Genomic DNA, 21,677 nt, shown 5'->3' with positions numbered 1-21,677 from the left:
GCACTAATGGCATCAGAGGAAGTGTTTGCTTACCAGAAATTGCCTTCTGAGTGAAACCCTGACTATGGAACACACATTAACAAACGAATAGATCATCTCAGATCAATTAGAAAGCCTTCATGCTTCACTGCTCATGCTAAATTGTCTGTTTTAGAGAAGTCTATGTACTGATTAAGTAACACCTCCAGAGATCCTTATGTCTTTTTAGAGGATGTAGGATTTCCAATTTATGATCTAGCAGATGAGACAAGGTGGTGTCCCTCTCAGTTCTGGAAAGCTGCTGGGAGATAGTGACCTTTCAAAACACAACCTAACTTTAAAGTCCAGCTTTAAGGATTTACTAGAATTCAGCTATCAGAGGTGTCACATTCAAAGCAGATGCATTAAACCAGAGCTCCACATGAGCAAAGGGTGGCCAGATTCACCTTGCTGGTCCGCTAGCAGGCAGTCTTGTGTCCCAGCTAGGTTGGCTGGCTGTAGATGTCTATTAGAACACTATCAGAAGATGATCCTGAGGCAGCAATTAGAAGTGCAAGGAGTCACATTTAAATATATAATGAAGTGAATGCTGTCATTTTTGTCTCTAATAAATCCATCATAATTTAAAGACATAAGGTCTTTTACCTCACATGCAAAAATAAGAGAAGAGGTTTTTTGCTGTTCTTTTCCCCAGTTATGCTAGAAGAATTGTCTTATTGTTGGACTCCCGCTTTATAAATCAGTGCTTTTAAGCAAAGGTACTGAACTGTGCCATCTCATTTCAGATGCCAGTTCAACTTCTTGAGTACAACCAACTCCATTCTTTTCAAACAGCTCCTGATAAACTACAGAAGTTTAACATTTCTTCTTTTGACTTTGCAAAGCAAAGCACAGTAGAAACTGAATTACTATTTTAAGAGACAATGTGTTTTCCCAGTATCTTTCCACCACATGCTGGCTAACAATTATGGTTAACTCAATGGTTTTACCATGCCGTGACTATCTGTCTGAATGCTCCTCAGACTGTGAATTCAAGCACTAAACACATTTTTAATGTCAGAAGAACTCAGACAACTCCATCCACCAGGTAAATTTGTCATTTCTGAGGCTTAGTAGACTCGGCATCTCATCAAACACTGACACCCTGAAGAAGGTCTATCTGGGATGAAGGAGAAGGCTCCGCTGGCATACAAAAGACTTGTGGTAATGTACCATTATCCTCTCCCTTACCCCCCCCCATTTCTCATATTTGAATTACTGACTTCACTGCAGCTTCGGCATAGCTGTGCTTCAGGATCAGGTTTCAGGATGTAATTAGCCTTACAAAAAATGAAGGGAAAACGCTTCAGTCATTTTGTTTTCCATACATAAGCTACAACTTATGGTGAAATCATTCCTGTAAATGGACAAAAGAAAAATTTTCCATGCTAAAAGGTTCACCAAAAAAGTTTGCTGCTTATAGATTATAGGCTCTAAGGACAGACACAGATTAAGAAAATATGAATTGAAGAAAAAAGCTCTGATTTTAATAAATGCTGTCTGTGTTAATCTTCAGGCTTGCCAAAATATGTTATCTCTCTAAAATAATAAATCTACACTAAAACCATGCTACCTGGAAACTAAATTTCTAAATACATAAACCATAATGGAATAAAAACCACAGGTTTTGTGTCTTTTGAAAACTCTCCATTTTCCTGTTCTTTATGCAACTGAAGGGGAATTTCCAGCTGTGCCCTGTCAGCCTACAGACCGAACATATTGTGCTGCCTTTCATTTTCCTTGAGTGAGCTTTTTAGTTCTCTGAGTAACAGTATTAGCTGATGCTCTGCACACAGAACAGAACAGCGCTTTGTCCCCAGGGAAAGAAGCTATTTCAGACTTAACTAAGGAATCAGCTAACATGTTTCAACAAACCCTACTCTTTCTCTGTTTATTTTAAAGATATCACTGTGATTTTGTTTCATTTGCAACTGGAGACTAAATGACACCAAGCAGAATCTGCTGTTAGGTTAGATTACAAGGTAAAACGTTTTAAATTTTAAATTACTGCTTAAAGCATGGTGTTGAATGGCTTAAACTATGTTAACTTTGCAAATATGTATGAAATAACATCGGCTATATTTAGCAATACTGAACAGAAATGCTTTTCTAGATAAAATATGCAATACCAGTTGAGCTGCTTTTCGTTTGGTACGAATGTTTGCCATGCACTTCAAGCTTTAACTAACTGAAAGTGCAATTACTTTTGCTGGTATGGCTAAATGTAACTCATTTCTATGCAATAAATTTAAAGAAAAGTATGTGAAAAATCTTTGTAGATCACTTTATCTCTTTGTGTATCATGAGAAATACCCTTGACATCTTAGAAACATGTTTGAATTTAGACTGCATAAAGATAGATTATTGAATAAATTCTGATACTCTGCTTTTCCTAAAGGGTCACTACTTGAAAAATTAACTATTTCCATTAACATAATAGCAAAATGGCAGATACTCAAGACAAAGATGTTGAAAGCTACAAACTACCGAACACATTACATGATAAAAATAAAGGTATTACAGATGCTTTCACATTCTGTGCATGATCTACACATTTATGAGTAAAATTAAAAAAGGTATAGCAATGCAGCCATGTTGAGGGTATCTGGCAATACAAAGATATAATATTTCATTATATGAACTATCAATAATTTATTTTTATATGTAATTATTTGTTACAGAAGTTGTATAAGTTGAATAGGTTAAATTGCCCCAAAATTAAAAGTTGGCTGGCACTATACTAATTATAACTTCCTAATAGATAAGCTGAGGACACCAGTCATGGGCATTAAAGGCCCAGTGCATTTAAGGCCATTTTCTTGTACAGCATTCACGATTTGGGCCTTAAAATGTGAGACAGCACTTATTAAATAAGGCAAGGAAAGAAACTTAAAAACATAGCTCAGAATTTTGCATGCAAAGAACACCATTTGGTTCAAAGCAGCACTATTAAGCTTTCAGTACTGAAGAGTTAACTTGGTGTGAAAATATAGCATATAAACTCACATATATGCATGGGATTAGTTTCTGAAGAGATATTATTGGGGGTATGTCTGTTGTCTGTTTTTATTTGTAATTATAAAGTATTCTATAAAAGCAAATCTCACTTAAAAATAATTTGATTTAGTTTTACTCTATACTGAAGTTAACAGCAAAACCCTGAGACATTGTAATATATTACATTTACTTTACAAACATCTATTGTAAATTACATTATATTATTCCTGACTTTTAAAAATACATACAAAGAGAATAGAAAAGTATTTCAGTCATGCCATTATACATTATTATACATATTATACATTATATCATGCCATGGTCACAGGAAGAAATGGTTAAATGTTAGAAAACCCGAAATATAATGCAGTAGCATTGTAACTACATAGCTATGGTGTTTATAAAGATGTGACCACAATTAAGATGTCACTAGTTCAACAGAATGAATACACATGTTCAAAACTTTTCTTTGTATATTCAGTTTTCCCTAAGGGCTCTCTCTGTGTTTAATTCAAACTTGCAGAACAGAAGTTTACTGTGTAATTTTATAGCCAGTTATTACCAAGCAAGCAAGTTAGAAACCAAAAACATTAGGTCATTGGTCCTGCAAGCTGAGCTACTAAGAAACGAGTACTTTCTGAAAAAGGGCACACATCATGAATGCAGAGTAAAAGCTTTGGCATCTATCTGATACATTAACTGACAGCCATTTCTGTAAATAAATGTATAGGCAGTCTGAAGTCTATACAGCACTTTGGAGTAACTGATTTCTGATGTGTAGAAAGCAGTAAACTAAAATATTAATTTAAGAACCCTGCTACCACAGGAGACGTTATGTAGATTTCTGTGCCACTTGCAGCTCAAATTGCCTTTATATGGAAATCAAACCCTTAGCTTAGCTTAACAAACTTCTACAAATTAATAGATTTGCTGTACTATATTAAAATTAAAATAGTTGAGCACAAACCTTACAATATTAGAAAGAAATAAAACCATATTGTTTTAAGTCTATTATTGCCAACTCCCATTTTAAAACATGAGAATGAAAAAAACAAACTAAACCCAAGAATTATGCTGTGGAAAGCATGAAGACGCAATCACATACCTTATCTTAAAGAAAATTTAGGCAGCTTTGAACCAAAAACTTGACCTACTACATAAATCAGAGAATATCAAGATGCAGAGTTTTAAACAAAATCTGATTCATGCAAAACAAGTTCAAGTTCCTCAGTTAATACTTTCTTGTACTTAGACAATGTAAGTAACTATATTAAGACTCACTCCAAAGTTAACGCCTACATATAAAGCCAGACTGATGAATGTTAAGAAATAGCATTTTTTTAACCCCCACAATACTTCCTTAGAGAAACACCATGGATATACCCCAAGCCTTGTCTTGGACACAAAGCCCAAGTGCTCCAAGTCCCAAGCTCCTCACTAACTCTCAACATCACAAGAATACTAGTATCTTCACTGGCTCACTTAAAACAGGCCACAGGACAAGCATTTCCTTTTTGAAAGAGAAGAGCTATGACAAATCATTAAAAACTTCAGACATGCAGAACCTTATTTCCACACAGGTATAGCCACTGCTGGATACGTTTTCTATGTATACTCTTGAATCTTGACTGCTCTGTTTTGGAATGCCACCTATTGGTGACAGTAAACCTAATTTTTCTGTAGAATTATTAGGAAGACTCCATATAAACAGGAATTACAAATTTCTTAGAACATAAATGCAGAACACAACCCACTATAGATCGACCTTTTTAGAATACCTGTTCTTAATAGAGATTTCCACTAGGAAATCAAATGTGGGATGTCACAGATCATGCTATAATGATCAAACTTCCAAAAGGTCTCCTATACAACAGAACAAAAAAAATATATATTAAAGAGGAGGATGGCTAGAAATGGAAGCAAAAGCAACATCTCATTTCATCTCTGGTGAAAAGTACCTTGCACAGAAATGACAAGCCAAAAGCATTTGGGGCAGGAAATCAGAAATGTATTGGTCATTTTTCTGTTACTTTGCCATTCCTGTGTTCAGAAGTTACAACAAACTGGTGGAAATATTAGCAATCAAAAAAGTGAAGAAACTCTTTACAGCTTTTAAGAACACCCTTGCTGGAAGCAGTAACAACTACAAAACTGCAAATCTAAACTACCTCTTCAAATGCAACCCCAAATACAAAGCTGCCGTCTATCTGAATTTGGCTGTTGCCTACAAAAGCACTGATCTAAACACTGCACTAAGCAAACAGTGAACTAAAATTGCTTACGTGAGCTCTCACAAGGGCAATTTCTTTCTAGCAGGGAGCTTGGTTATATTGACCTACCATGTATTGGTCCACCTGCTTTTGAAAAGCGCACAATATTCTTCCCTGTGAGGGTGCTGAGGCGCTGGTATAGGGTACCCAGGGAAGCTGTAGCTGCCCCATCCCTGCCAATGTTCAAGGCCAGGTGCACAGGGGCTTGGAGCAACCTGACCTAGTGTGAAATGTCCCTGCCAATGGTAGGGGGTTGGAACTAGATAAGCTTTAAAGTCCCTTCCAACTCAAACCATTCTGTGATTCTATGATATGACTGACATAATTATTAAAAGCTCTCCAATATCTAATTTTCTTCTTTTTTTTTCCCCCATTCCAGAATACTTTCTGAGACACACAAAAACATGCAGGCTACATCACTAGTTTATTATTTCCTGCTTGTGTCTCTGTGCATTGATTTTTCTCACAATGAAACTAGTGCACTTCTCAGAAGGCAACGGAGAAGAATGCGCCACAGAGGACTGCGAAGGAGCTCCTCAGCTGAGCACAAGGCCCCCAGACAGGCAAGGATGAAGTTTCCAGAGCCGGTTCCTGTAGTACCCAGCATACCTCTCATTAACATTGATGACAGTGTTATGGGAGTATTTGACTCTCTCATAGGTTTGGGTGGACATGAATCTAGTTACAGTGTCTTGCCAGGTAAGAATAAAGCCTCTCTACTACTTCAGAATAGGCAGGTTTTTCTCTTGATTTCAAATTAAACTTATCAACTCATGAAAGCTTTATTCTAGCTCTATTTGCAACACATACTGAAAAGGAAACTGTTACCTTTTGCTAATAGAATTTTGTTGCTTTTTATAATAATGCTGGGTTAGCATATGAAGCTATTATTTATCTGTGCTTAAGTCCTACAGAGAATCCTACTTTGCCAGTTTACCGTTCTGCAAGTTTTCTTCATTCTCATTTCATCTTAAGTAATAAAAATGTTCTTGGAATATTTTCATAATTACAAATCTATAGCACATTTGAAGGCCATTTCGAAGAATTCTTGCTCAATATATCTCCTAAGTCAGTTAACGTGTCACCGAGATCCTAACACCAGTAACACCAGTGCTACTTAAAATAGACTTAAGTTCTTTTTTGTTTTGAGTTGTATTTTTGAAAAGCAGCATTCAAACTACAGCTACATGCAATATTTCAGAAATAATTCTTTTGTAAATAAATTAATAATACACAGTTATAGTTGCAATACGAAACTTACATTACAAACCAAAACCTTCTGACAGAAAACCAAGCTAAGAGAGAAAAACTCCACTCATTCAATACAAGATCACTCTTAGGCTCCATCTATATCAAGAACCCAGGTTTATTTAAAAGAAGTTCAAAAGCATGATTTATATAAAACTTGCCTTTCATGTGATCTACAGGTTTCTATACTGCTGCACTAATACGTATTTTATGGTGTTTGAAGGAGAGGTAGGGAAGAGTATTTGATGTCTTAAGGAACAAACAAACAAAAAGCATGATTTCATTGATCTTGATTGAAACCTGCCTTGGTAATTTTAACAGGCTTCTCTTCAGTCACCTCAAAGAATAGAAGACAAGACAGGCATTGAGGACTGAGAGCTGTTAAGCATCTCTTTGGTCCTTAGTGCAGTAAAGGAAGAGATGCTTGTGATTCTATGTTCAACATCACAAATGGGAAATCATGACTCAAACCAGAAAATTAAGATTCACAAGAGTCTAATAAACTTCCATTCATTCTGAAGACCAGAACTTCTGAATATTACCATCAGTATTTTTCAGTTTTGAAACCTGTTAATAATAATTTCAGTAATTTTCACGAAAAGAGGTTCAAAGGTTGAAGAAAAGACACTAGGGTTTTGTGAAGAACTCATACAGGATCATGTCTATAGCTAAGAAAGATATAGACACTTCCATTCCAGCACCAAGAGATAACACACTGAGTAAACTCATCACATTCAATTTTATAAGGATAAAAAACCCCCAAAACTAAAACCAAACCCCGATTACCACTGTTTTACATTAAATAATCTATTTTCATAAGTGTTAAGCCTTATAGTATGTCATACATGAAAGACATGACCACTAGGTTAACAGGTCTCAATTTAGATGGCAAAACATATTTGAATCATGTTTTCTTAATAATTACTAATTGTTGTGAGTTCTTGCTTTCAGAAAGGCTGACCTGTTTAAAGTAATATATTTTTAAGTAAGGGTTTTTAACCAGGGGAAACCAGCAAAACTCTTGACAAATAACATTTCTAGTGTGTACTATAATATTACTCTTATAATACATACTGCTAATGTCAAACCTTTAATTTAAAAATATTTTTTAAATTAAGCAGAGGAAAATACCACATAAACAGCACACACTTCATGTAAGATATTCCAGTCTCTCTGTCAGAGACCATCAGTCATGCTGAAATAATGCATGGTTCTTCCCTCCTCCCTGCCCCATTTGTTTTTTTCTATCTGGACTTGCATCCAAAAGCTGAGCTAAAACCGCTGAACTCACTTTATTTGGAACTTCATGCTGAATTTACACCATATTTCCAAAGGTTAGAAGTCCTGTGCTCATCTGCCAAGGACCTCAACCACAAGGTATTTTTCAGTCTAGCTTCTGAAGTTTAAAATATTTTCAAGTTAATGTCAGATTTGGGAAAAAATGGAGCCCATTACATAACAGAACACTATTCTTAATCCTGCTTTACTACAGGAGAAAATGTAATCCAAACCTTAATTTGCATTCTCCTAGCTACTTAGCTTGTTCTTAGTAGCCTAAAAAGCAATTTACAGATATCATACTCAGGATGAAAAGTAACAGTTCAATAGAGGTTTAACAGTAACAAGACCTATCTCCTTTCTCCATATCAAAATCATGTGAAACATTTAAAATAAGACAAAGAGTTCATCATAACAGAAGGTAAACAGAACAGTTTGTCCTTCACAGTCCACAATCTGCCCACTAAGCACTGCAGAATACGATGCACACTGCTGCACTATTTCTAGTATCTCTTAATCCTCACTTCACCCTGTGTATAATACAACTGAAGTTATTCAGTGGCTAAAAGCTTTAAGGAGCACCTCAGTGCACCCTCTACTCTGTCTCACAAGGGTTTTATTGCAATGCAATAAAAAGGTACCTCTTTGCCTTTGAGCACACACATTTATTGTGGTTTTTTAAATCTCAGGTACACACAAAACAAGCTGATTTGTTAAAAGATGTCTGCAGAGGCCAAGACCTGATAACCCATATTTTTATGCTTATTCAGCCAAGATTTGCCCCAACTTCAGATAGAGTCTAGCAGCTAAAACAAAATAAAGAATGTAAGGAAACACAGAAGAATTTCCATCTTGAGCCAGATATGTTCCCCTGGAACAGCTGACATTTTATTGTTCAACATGAGAAAGTGCAGTGTTCTTTTTGTGTTTCCTTTGGAGATCATTTAAAAGAAATATTGTGGTTTCCTGGCAAGCATATAAAAAACAGAAGTCAGGATCCAGAAAACAGCTGGATTACAGATACCTGGGTAGAATGACAAGGGACTTCCAGCCAACTAACATTTGGCCTGGGCTAACTCATCTCCTTCAGTTAACACGGCTTGAGTTGATTAGAGCACAGCTTTATGCAGCTGAAATGATATATACATATCCTGGAGCTTTAAAAAAAATCAAAATACAATTGTTAATAGATTAATTTCTCCCTCTTTCCATCCTCAGAGTAACAAATAAGGACTACAGAGCAGCATCCAGCAGGATGATTTTTATAATTAATTTTTATTCTAGAAAACAGGCTTACATCCAATAGTTTTCAAACAGAAGGGCAAAGGAGCACCGTTGCTAAGAAGCTGAGAGAAGGACTGCCTTGAAACACTGAAATATACCCGATTTTGAGTCAAATGTTAACTCCAGAGTCATTTCAAACCAAATATTTACAGCAGTCTTGTCAGGATATTTAGAGGCTATCCTGAATTCTGTTCTAAAAGCTGAATAACCAAGCATGGACCAGGTTGGAGTGTGACAAAACAAACCCTGCAAACAATCCCTCCAAAGACAGCCTATTGCAAATGAAAGTTGCACATAAATTTAGTTTAGATGAGAATTTCCCAGTGTATTAAATCTTCATTGGAAGGAGGAAGTCAAGCAAAATAGGAAAAGAGGACCTATTTTTATTTCTATTCAGAACAGTACTAAGTAATTTACTAATAGGATTTCAGCTTGAAACAAATACTTCACCAATGTATTTATTAGAAAGAGGAAAAAGGAAGGAAAGGAGAATCTCATCAGATTCAGAGGTATGCTCGAAAATAGAAAAGGATTTACATGGGATGAAGAATTTCAACTTTGGTTTTCCTTCTCTCAAAAGACAAAAAAACCCCAAACAAACAAAAAACCAAAACAAAACAAAAAAACAAACCACCAACTCCAAAACCCAACCAAAAACAACCCCTCCCCCCAAAAAAAACCAAACGAAAAGCGTAATGCTAAAGTGCAATGTTTATCCTGGAGTGTGAATGAGAGCTGCCCAGGGAAACATTTTCTTAGGTAGACTCCATCACTGGAAGGAAAGGAAGATTTGGAAGAGTTTCCTTCCAAAGTTTTTACACTCTCCAAACAGCTTCCCTATTGAATATCTGAGTATAGCTTAAAGAATACATCTTGTCTACATTCCTTTCTGAAAATTTTGACTGGTACCATAGGAAATCTCAATTTTTTGTAGATTCATGTCCAGAAACTTTGGAGACGAAGTATTCATTACCACAAGTTGTTCAACTTTGCTGCTTTCTGAGCAAAGAGGGTTATTTCAGATAAAGTGAGTTACAGGAAAGAGGTCTGCCACCTTACCAGTCATTACAGGATGGACTTTATTTCCATTAAGCCTATGAACAGTCACTACAAAAATGAATATTGTTACCTTCCTAGTTCCACAGAGCCCTAACAAAACTTTCTCATTTAATGTGCAGTATATTAGAAGACATCTAGTGCATAAGAAAGAGAAGCGGGTCTGAACAAAAACATTCTGAAATTCTGCATGACGTATTTTAACTCTCTTTTGATGCAGCAAACTTTGTCTTCTTTCTCAGCTGTATCTACGCACATCTTTCATTGAGATCCATTTCTAAGGATGGAGAGGAAAGAAGAGCTATCATGCAAAACACCATCAGAAACTCACCATCTAGGCTTAATCTTTCCATTTTAGAAGTATCTCTCACATTTAATAATTCAAGAGTTTTTCCAGAAGACAAAGCTTGTAAGGGTCCTCATTAGCTGGCTAGGAAGAGGGAGCAGAGGATTAGAGAGACAGAGAACCTGCACACAGTTTTCACTGTGAAGCTGTAGCAAGTGATATACGTGTTAATTTTATGCCTCTCCCTTTGCCTCCATAGCTTGCGCAGCCAAGAACCAGGTAAGGATTGGAGACTACTACAAAGCGCAAGAAAACACAATTATGAAAAAGAAGGAATAAGGATAAGATCATTAGAATAAGGTGTATTTTATATATTTTGAAAATAAGAACAAAACAGTGCTTCTTTGCAAAGTTTTAAATGAGCACTGTTGATTTCATTTCAGTTTAAGCTATTTAACTCCAAGTTTCTATTTTCTTTTCTTAGGAAAGACAGGGCACTGCACAGCTAATGGGATGATTATGTATGATAAAGCCGTCTGGTCTCCCAAGCCCTGCATTACCTGCCTCTGTTCAAAAGGAGAAGTGATATGTGATACCACTATGTGCCCTCCTCTGAGATGTCCCAAAACAATTATACCTGCAGGAGAATGCTGCCCAGTTTGTTCTGATACTGGTAGAGTACACCATAATATTTTTACTATTTTAAAACTACCTCATGCAAAACCTAACACAAATGTTACATTTAATGATATCAAGGATTACAAAGTACACATTACCCTTTTATAGGGAAAATATGTCCTGTATTACATAGTAAAAGCAGGTCTTCATAATTTCTACTCAAGCTGACTTTAGCTTCTTACAGTACCCTGCATGTTAGATAAGCTTGATGTAATGTTTAAAGAAATGAAGATGTTAAGTATGCAACAGTAGAAATAACCGTATTCCTATTTTTTTACTTGCCCCTTTCTGCTTCTTCGCTCCTACCTTTAAAAATTTCTGTAAATGTACAAAGAAAAAACATCTGGTTATATTTTATATTGCACTTCCATTTACAATGGATGAATCAATAGCTACTAGCCATTTTTAATGTATTAGACATGTGTAATAAACATCATGCAGTTTACAGACTTGCAAATCTTGTTAGAAGCATAAAAATATGCAGTTATTTGATATAAACCAAGAGAAGGAAGTCAACTCTCAAGAGGAACAACAGAACTGCAATTCTGCTTATTGGTAAGAATGTAAACAAAATCAGTATCTTTAAAAAGGAAACTAGAAAATGAAGATTAAATGTGATTTCCCTCCCCCTCTCCAGTACCCTAAGCCTGCAAAGTACTGAACTTAACTACCTCTCACCATGAAAATATTATTTAGCCTTAAGTGTGTGTGTGCACATGGGACACAAATAAACACACTGAGTAGAGGCATCACAGAAATTAAATCTAGAACTAGAAATTGTGTTGACTCAAACAAACTCCTTTTACGTGTTCCCTTTTCTTTCTGGAGTTGCAATGAATCATGCCTATCTACAAACTGTTCTGTATGGTCAGCTCAGACATTTCTGAGTCAAAGCAGCAGTATAAGACAGTGTTTTTATTCTTTCAAATAATATTCTAAGGGGAATAATATTCTTCTATAGCTACCATGTGTTTACTGAACCTTTAGTTTCATATCCTCTTATCAAACAACTATTTTTTTTCCACCCCTCATGGCCTCTGGTTAGCCTCCTCTTTGGATTCAAGTATTATTTCACTGGGTGACATAAGTGAGTTTTCCGGTGATTCTCCAGAACCCAACGACCTTGACAACACCAGTGTATTGTCATCAGCACATACTCAAACTGAAAAAGATAAACTGCTGGGAACAGAAGTGATAGAGGTTAAAGAGGGTCATAAAAAGGATGGAAAGAAAAGAAGAAGGAAAGGCAAAAAAAATCGACAGAAGCATAGAGCCTATCACAGAGAAAAGAAGCCTATCAGAAGGAAAGGAGATGCAAAAGAAGACGTACAAGACAAAAGTGATGAAGATGATGGAACTTTCAGAATGCCATCTCATTTCCCAATTCCGGTTCCACCCATAGAAGCTCCTCCTTTGCCATCTGGATGTTCAACCTCAGACACTACAGTAAGCTGTATTAATGCCAAACTTAAACAAATACCACCAATCTCAGATCCAGATCTAACAAGTTTAGACCTTACAGGTAGATAAAAGCTTTACTTTGCATGCTTTTTTATGAATTAACATTATCCATTCTCAAATGCAGTCAACAGCAGTATTAGTACTTTGTTGCTCCTTATCATAGAAATGTATGAATGAATTCTAATTTCTAAACCTCTAAAGCAATAAAAGTTAGATTTGCTCACTAATGTTTAAATACTAATATGAACAGACAATTATTGTACATAATACAACTATTTTTATAATACATTTTTGATGTACAATATGACACAACTCAGATGTACGCTGTAATTCATAAATCAACCTATTTGCTTGAATTCTATCCTAGGAAATGATATCACTACTATCTCAGATGAAGCATTCAACGGGATACCTAATTTGGAATGGATTGATCTCAGTAAAAACAATATTACCTCTCCCGGCATAGGTCCACGAGCATTCAAAGTAAGAAAGCCTAGCTTTTCTACTGTCCTATGACTAATTATTGCTTAAAGGGAAGTTTTTCCTGCTTTTCAGTCTATGGATCCAAACCAGTTTCCCCTAGTATGAGTAACTATCATATAACTACAGTACAGTTGAGCCTGCCTTTCTCCAGACATCTCTTGTCATATCAATAATAGCTAAAGATTTTTGAATGACATTCACCAAGTATTAAATGTTAAACAACGAGAGCGAGACATTTTCCTGACATTTTATCAGCTGCAGTTGAGAGATTTCAGAACTGAAGGGCTCACATTCCATTAACACTACCTGGGACACATAAAATTTACAATTGTTGAGCCTGAGTATCATCTTTCTCATTACATTAGCTCTGTAAAGCTTATGCTCTCGGATTCCCCAAAAGATCTGCCTGTGGTAGGTCTTGCTATAAAAATCCACTGAACAGTAGTTCATGTAAGCAGCTGTATGCTTATTGCTCACTATCTTTAATGAGAAACTTCAAAGCACTGCTGCTTACTAGAACAGCTTTCTTGTAAAATAGTCCAAGAATCTTTCTACATTCAGTGTTTTTCCAGCACTAGGAATGTACATGGTAACAGGCTGTTCCAAGTGCATCTACATATTCCTTATTTGACGACAGAACAGTCTCATAGTAATTCCTCATGCAAGCAAGGGTACAGGTACAGGTAGTAATTTAAGTGTGGAAGTAAGGCACCAAGGCCTTGTTTTTTCAGGCAAGATGAATAAAAAAACATACAAATAACAAATGGAATTATCACAGTGTGTTTTATTTGTTTCCTGACATATGCAATCAGTCTTGTAGGAGACTATGCCACCTCCCTGCACATAAAATTAACAGCTTTGGCCGATTTCAAGGGATTTCAGCTCTTGTAAGTCCTATGAAGTCAAAGTGGATGGAAAAGAGAGACCAGGAAGGTGTCCCAGTTGTGAAATAAATTTTAGTGAGGCTTACATCACAGCAGGAGGTTAAGGCAAAACTGGAAGAAAGCAGGCTTCAGCAGATCCACTGCTAAAACAAATCCACTTTCTTCAGAAATGCTCACTACTGCGTAATTACTGATGTGCATTTATTTAAGCTACAATAACTTTTCATGCCAGTATTTTAAGCTGGCTGAAGTAATAAAAACCCTAGGCCACTGAAAAAGTCGTTGTTATGCCTAAATAAATCTTCTGACCTACAGAAAACCATAAATTTACTCATGAATGAAGAGTATAAACACATTACCTATAAATGCATGGACTTTGAACCCCTAAATACTGCAGTGGTGTAGTGAGGTAATACCTACATGACTGAAAGATGGTTGCAATAATAGAAACAGGAATAGATAGCTGCAGGATGGTCAGGTGGAAAGTTGATGCTCTTTCAGTCGCATGTTACATTAACTGGCCCCTTTTGTTAATATTGAGCATAAAACTCTCAATTAATTAGACTAATAGAAGAAAAATGTTTTTTATTCAAAACACTGGATATTAGTGCACTGCTGCTGCCAATCTTCAAAAGCAAGTGTTTAAGAAAACATTAACTATGATTAAATTATATGTTTAACCATACACTTCACACCTTGATAATCTAAGAAATCTTCTTCTTCCCTATGATTAAGATCCTGAAAAAGCTAAAACGTTTGTATTTGGATGGAAATATGCTGGTACATATTCCATCTGAATTGCCATCAACTTTGGAGGAAATAAAAATAAATGACAACCACCTTCATGCCATTGATGAGGACGGTTTAAAAGGTATTTAGAAATTTAATATAAATCATATGAAATATATTAAAATAAATTTGAAAAGCAGAATGTTCAACCAAATGCATCTGGTTTTTTTATGACCAGAAAAATAATTGCTAGTTTTTAAGTGCCATGTTTTCCAAAGGCAACAAAAGCTGAAGGATGTGGATGACTTAAGTTTTTTTTAAATTACATTTTCCCTTCTTATGTAACTGCTGCTCTCCAAACGAAGCTTCTGTTTAAGGTTACTAAGTAGAGATGGATATGTTGAACATACCTACAGTCTTACAGCTGCTTTCTTTTCCATTCTAAGTGGTGAGGAAGCTATAAAGCTCTACTCAATCTCTAAAGTTCTACAAACTAATAACCAGTATAATCCCATGATTATGAGATAATAAAGGAAAACCCTTTCACCATATTTCTTCACTGGTGTGAACTGATCTGAGTCATGTTTAACACTGTTAAATTTAAAACATATATTTTAACAAGATATGAGATGGCAATAACTATCAGATATCTGACCTTTTTCTCCCTAGATTTAAAGAACTTGATCACCCTGGAATTGGAAGGAAATAAACTTAGTGAAGCAAATGTCAGCCCTTTGGCATTTTCTCCGCTGAAAAGTCTCTCTTACTTGCGACTAGGAAGAAATAAATTTAGAATTATCCCACAAGGTCTTCCCACCACTCTCGAGGTAAAACCAAAACCAGCCAACCAAAACCCAACCATCAAAACAAGAAAACTTTATTTTTCCGTCTTCATCTTTCCTCACTCCCTTACTTAAAATCATCAGGGAGAGATAAATTTAATTTTATTAATTTTTTTTCTAGATACACTTTCAATTTTATTCCTAAATAATTACTCTTAGGAATTTACTTACATACCAACTCCATCCCAATAGGTATCTTAAGTTTGAATTTCTCTAGTACTATCTCACAAAATTGTGTAGCCTGCAACTTTGCTTGTTCCATTACACATCCTTCCCTTAACACTCTTAACACAGATCATGTCTCAGTGCAAAACCATTATGAACTTTGAGTCACCATGCAAAGTTCACAAGACAGCAACAAGAATAGTGAAAGATACAGAAAACCTGTTTTATAAAGAAAGACTAAAGGAATCAAGATTGTCTAGTCTAAAAGAGAGAAAGATGCCTAGATCTAACCATCCTCTGCCTTTTTTGGCTGGCCTAAGTCTCAATGTCCCTTGTTTTCCAAGCCTTTGCTAAATCTCACCTCATTTGGGGTAGGGGGTAGTGTTTGAGCAGGAGGTTTATTTTTCTTCCTGGACAGATTCCTTATTCCTTGATTTTTAATAAAAAAATTTCTTCTTTTATTCATTTCCCATCCCATTCCTCTGCCCAGAATTTGAATGTGATTTGTTGTAGTGGTTTGTGGTTTTTTAGGGAAGATATCTGGAAGGTATTTTCTTCCTCCCCTTAAATCTCTCTTTAGTTTCATTCTCAGCTTACCTCAGTCTTTACTTCAAAAGGTAAGTCTTGCTACCTATTAATTTCACTATCTGTCTTGATTCTATCTTTCCCTTTCCCACTTCAGCGTCCTTGCATTTATTTCCTTTTATCCTTAGGATCTTTCATAAACTGAAATGCGAGGAGGAAAAAAGAACCCAACAGCATCTTTTCTATAACTTCAGCTTCTGCAGCTACTGCCTGCAACTTTACTTCAGCCTAATGATCTCCACTACCCATTCACTCACACCCAACAGTTGTTTTTTTCTCCCTTCATCCCTCCTTGATGAAACAGTGAACACCTGGCAAGTTTTTGTGCACTTCATTTGCTTTGGGAACATTTAATTTGAAACCAACACTTAATAAATTCACAATGGTTTTCAGGCTATGAAGTTGCTTTCCTCTTTTCCCAAAGTCTTCATTTGCAGGCCCTAAATTCTATTTCAAGTCCTACATATATTCTAGCCAGTTTTATTTCACTTCATATTTATCCTACATTACAAGGGATTATCAGGAAAAATCCACAGAGATTAAAAATAATATTTTTGATAATAGAGATTGTGCTTTCATACATTGCAGCCTCACAACATTAAGTTCTGTAAAACATTAACATTCATATTTCTACAGATTTGAAAGTTTCAAAGCTCACAAGTGGCTAGCAAAAATATGAAGAAAGCAAAACTCTTTACATTTTTCTCACTAATAACTTTCCAAGCCAAAAAATATTAACATCTTCTTGTCACTCTCACCACTCACATTATATGCTCTTACACTGCACAACTTCAGGCAAGACAAAAGATACAGCTCTTTTTCTACTTGCTCTTTCAAAGCAAGTGAGAAAACAAAACAATTGCTTTGAAAAACAGCATTCCTGAAAGTCTCACTTCAGCTACAAACTGATTCAGAAATTCTCAGATGTATCTGACAGTATGGAGGACGTGTAAAAGATACATCCTGAATTTGCAATGGCAAGAGCAGCTTATTCTGCTTTCACAAATCTTCTTTCCAAATGCACTTACAGGAGTTATACCTTGAAAATAATCAAATTGAAGAAGTGTCAGAAATTTGCTTTAACCATACAAGAAACATAAACGTCATTGTGCTAAAGCATAACAAATTAGAAGAGCACAGAATAGCACCTTTGGCTTGGATAAACCAAGAGTAAGTACAAATCATTTAAACTGTAATTATTTTCTTTTTCCTCTGTTATTAGTAAGTCAGATAACAAAATAAATACTTCCACTTCATTACTTTTAATTTAAAATTGTGATTATGTTTTTATTTGCTTGTTTTCCTTAGCTAATTTGCTTTAATTTCCTTTTCTTAAATTGTACAATCTAGGAGGTATCCAGTCGGTTTTCAGACAAAACCACTTTATTCCTCAAATCTCTACCATAATAACATAAGAGTATAAATCTTTTTGTGACTATCCAATCAAAAACTTAATATAAATTATCAATAACATTCCATACAATATTACAATAACTTGCCATTAATATATAATTATCTCACAGATAACTTTAAAATAGTTTAATTATTCCTAGCCTTATTTCCCATTAGATTGAAAATGGAAGATGAAAGGAAGACTGTGCAGCCTCACTCTGTAAGAGTAGAATGTAAGCAGAGTAAACAACAGGAATGAAAGCAGCAAAGTGATACTGCTTTTGGTTCTTCTAATAAATTCTTTGCTAAGCTATGTAGGGTACCTTGTCATAACCTACTGTAGTCCTATCAATTGATTTCTGTATTTCTAAAATGCTTAATCTGAAAACAACTACACTGCTCCTAACAGCTTCTCTCATCTCTGGAAGTGAAGCATACTGGAAGGATTCTAAAGGAGCCATTCACAAAACAATTTCAAATGGGCTTTATAACTAGTTTAAAATCCATGTCATAACCACTAAGTTCCCCTCTCATTCTGCATTTTCCAGTGTCACTCCTTATTGTAATTAATCAATGCTTATCGACCACAAATTAGCCCCTTGAGGTTTCTCTGTTCAGCCTTCTCTCTGTATCCACTACTGTAGATTTTTTCCCATCAACTGAATTATTGTGCTTCATTGATAATTAATGACTTTGATTATTTTTATTCCCAGAGTACTTGTACTCCACCATGTTCCAGAAAATGCATTCTGTTCCATTCACAGAAATACATTTCCTTTTGAAATTTAGTTTCCTGGTATCATGTCAAGCAAATTTTGTAATGTAGCATTAATGATGCAGTATGCTATAATGTTTTAACCCTCTTTCCCCCTCCCTCCCCCCCTCCTTTAATGCAGGAACTTGGAATCAATTGATCTCTCTTATAACAAGTTATACCATGTTCCCTCCTATCTGCCAAAATCTTTACTACACCTGGTACTTATAGGAAATCAGATTGAAAGAATTCCAGGATATGTCTTTGGTCACATGAAGCCAGGGCTGGAGTATCTCTACCTGTCCTTTAACAAACTTACTGATGATGGAATAGACCCAGTATCATTTTTTGGAGCATACCACACTCTAAGAGAGTTGTTTTTGGATCACAACGAACTGAAGTCTGTACCATTTGGAATTGATGAAATGAGAAAACTACGTTTTCTAAGACTAAACAATAATAAAATAAGGTAATTTCCACACTCTTCGTTACATTTTAACTAAACCCTTTTTTTAAGTAAATCTTTTTTGTTACTTTTAAGTAAACCTTTGTTAAAAAAATCTGAAGGAGGTGCTAAATCCTGAGTTTTCTACTGCAGTATTTCTGCATACAATAAGAGAAAAGTGATATTTCAGCCTAAGAGTTCTTGAAAACACACATACGGAGGACCAGTTCTCTCCAGACATTAATCTGTACTATTGCCTGGGCTGCATGTCTGACCAGGCAGCTACAATTTGATAGGCACAGCAAAGCACCAGCATTTTCTGCTCTTGGGCAAGAGTCCAGGCTGGTTGCAAAGGCATTGGAGGAGGCACCAGCTGCTGCTGAACACTGGAAGTGGCCTTTCTGCAGGTTTTGGCCAGCCCAGCTGTTCAGTTCATGATGCTCTCTAGTTCCTCCATGCAGTTTACAAAGCAAAGGAGCGATAGACAGAGCATCTTAGATGCATTGTACAGAAAGTTTTCATTCAGTAACACATAGCAATACCTTCCTACGTGAAACTAAGTATAAATAAGTATAAACAAGTATAAATGAGAATACAATGCAAGGAGAGAATTTTAAAAAGAATGATTTGTAGATGTCCTCAATAATTACATTATTGGGAATTTCTGATGTACTGATTAAGTTAACATTTTCAAGTCTCCAAATACACAGCATCTGCAACATAAATTATGAAGTTATGAGTTATCTTGAATAATGAAAATACAATTCCTTCTACAATATCACAGGACAGTCCCTCCAGAACGCATCTGCAAGTCTCATCTCAGTGATGATGATGTTCATGACAACAGTGAAGAGGAGGAGACTGAAGATTCACGTTTGGAACACGTTCATCTTGAAAACAACTACATCAATACAAGACAGCTATCACCACATGCATTTTCATGCATAAGATCCTACTGCAGTGTGATTCTTAAGCCACAGAAGAGCAAATAAACACCCAAACTTCGTATTGCAACCATTATCTCTAGGAACTCTATTCTCTGCTACTATGAGGTCTGCTTACTTCTGGATTTAAACCCTTCTTACTACTTAAATAAGATACAGTATATTATATACTGAAGTAAAGTAGTAGTGTATTTCTTAATGTTTCATTATAAAAACATTACATGTAAAAATAGAAGCTCAAGTTTATGTCATAAACTTTTATTTCTATTGATAGAAATTCTACTTAAACACAACAGGTCAAACTATGCCCCAGATACACCCTCTGCAAGATCAGATTTCAGAAAAGAAGGATGTATCTAAACCCTCCACTTGGTCCTGTCTTACTTACTGGGCTGAGTTCAAAACGTTTTAAAAGGTACCACCAGCTTTAAAAATGATACAAATTAAAGTCCTGGAGCTAGGAATATTCCAGCAATGCAAGAATCAAATTGCTTCAAACATCCATGGTACTGGATTGTGTACCAAATGTTCAGAGCAGTAGGTCCCATTCATTTGTACAAGGTTGTCAACTTCAGGGATTCATTAGACTTTCTCAAAACTTTAAAATATTAATTTAGTACTTATTTGAAAAATTCTAGATAATTAACAATCATCCCTTCATAGACAATGTCGATAAAGCAGTTTCAGTAATGCATTTGATATGAATGGCTGCTTGGGTATACAATAGTGTTTGCAAATAGATCCGTTTCCCAGGAAAGGAGTTCAGTCTCCTGAAGGTATTTTTTTATGTCTGAAAATAAGCATTTTTAATATTCCAGTCCAGATTTTAACATTATATTCTTTCTATAAAGTGGCCAAAACTTTGATAAGAAGTAGTCAGTAACTTTATTTTAAAGAACAATTTCTACAGTCTGTTCTTTTAAGAGTAGACTGGTGGTAGGGAACGATCACAGGTGACTGGCAGGTCACACAGTTACTTTCCTCTTTCCCCTGGGCTATTCTGTGAGTCATTATACAAAAATATTCCGTTTTCTTCAGCACTACAGGTATGCTGTCTAATGATTTCTTTTTCAGCATGGATGAGAGCAAAGAATGAAACGGCTTAATGTGGGGACTTTTTTAAAGGCATGCTGGTGAGGGACTGTAGTGACAGGACCAGGGGTAACAGGTTGAAACTTAAACAGCAGAGGTTTAGATTGGATATAAGGAAGAAATTCTTTACTGTTAGGGTGCTGAGGCACCGGAATGGGTTGCCCTGGGAGGCTGTGAATGCTCCATCCCTGGAAGTGTTCAAGACCAGGTTGGATGAAGCCTTGGGTGATATGGTTTAGTGTGAGGTGTCCCTGCCCATGGCAGGGGGGTTGGAACTGGATGATCTTAAGGTCCTTTCCAACCTGAACCATTATATGGTTCTATATAAAAGCTGTAAGCAACTGCATATCATAAAACCTTCCAAGGATGCACATTACTACTGAACTGTAATTTTACTGCCCTTGCTCTGGAAGTGAAGATTTCACTATTCATTTCCCACACATCCCAATCTACTGCCAACAGACAGGTCATAGAATAATCATAAGCATCCTGTTCATGTAGCATTTAACAGCCAGGGATTTCCAACCTTTTTTTTTTCTAGCATGCTATAGACAGCATCTATGAACATTCTCAAGGTAACAATCACGGTAGAAGCAAAATTACATTGTTTTATCTTAACTTCTCCTTTACTCAAGTAAACTCTTGCCTGCAAGACACAATGGTACTTCATCTGCAGTGAGTCAAAATAGAACACATTCCTTGTAAGAAACAATCCTAAGATAAGTGGATTTCTGTAACAAGTTTGCTTTGGGCATTTTGTTTGGAAAAGTACAGTCAGATGTCATA

At 35.8% G+C, this 21,677-nt stretch overlaps 2 protein-coding genes across 6 annotated transcripts in view; one reads left to right on the top strand and one right to left on the bottom strand.

Annotated features, from left to right (window-relative positions):
- CENPP (centromere protein P) overlaps nt 1–21,677 on the bottom strand; it is a 137,174-nt gene that overhangs the window by 29,152 nt on the left and 86,345 nt on the right. The gene's annotated exons all lie outside the window — the stretch shown is intronic.
- On the top strand, nt 1,123–19,974 carry ECM2 (extracellular matrix protein 2). 2 transcript variants are annotated; one of them, XM_034065925.1, is made up of 10 exons: nt 1,123–1,182; nt 5,665–5,984; nt 10,922–11,110; nt 12,161–12,637; nt 12,944–13,059; nt 14,679–14,814; nt 15,342–15,499; nt 17,295–17,434; nt 18,553–18,879; nt 19,640–19,974. In XM_034065925.1, exons 2-10 carry the CDS (start codon nt 5,690–5,692, stop codon nt 19,845–19,847), a joined length of 2,046 nt encoding a protein of 681 aa, XP_033921816.1. In that variant the 5' UTR covers nt 1,123–1,182; nt 5,665–5,689; the 3' UTR covers nt 19,848–19,974. The 2 variants fall into 2 exon arrangements, with proteins under 2 accessions (XP_033921816.1, XP_033921815.1); XM_034065924.1 differs by lacking the exon at nt 1,123–1,182 and adding an exon at nt 1,825–2,000.

The sequence above is a fragment of the Melopsittacus undulatus genome, chromosome 9 (genome assembly GCF_012275295.1).
Source record: "Melopsittacus undulatus isolate bMelUnd1 chromosome 9, bMelUnd1.mat.Z, whole genome shotgun sequence".
In the NCBI taxonomy this organism is placed as follows: Eukaryota; Metazoa; Chordata; class Aves; order Psittaciformes; family Psittaculidae; genus Melopsittacus; species Melopsittacus undulatus.
This window is presented reverse-complemented; position numbering and strand designations above follow the sequence as displayed.

Excerpts from the sequence above, each read along its gene's own strand:
- ECM2 (XM_034065925.1), top strand. The coding sequence starts at position 5,690 with ATGCAGGCTACATCACTAGTTTATTATTTCCTGCTTGTGTCTCTGTGC. Across the intron at positions 14,815-15,341 it reads TGATGAGGACGGTTTAAAAG|ATTTAAAGAACTTGATCACC; the intron begins GTATTTAGAAAT and ends TTTTCTCCCTAG. Across the intron at positions 15,500-17,294 it reads GTCTTCCCACCACTCTCGAG|GAGTTATACCTTGAAAATAA; the intron begins GTAAAACCAAAA and ends ATGCACTTACAG.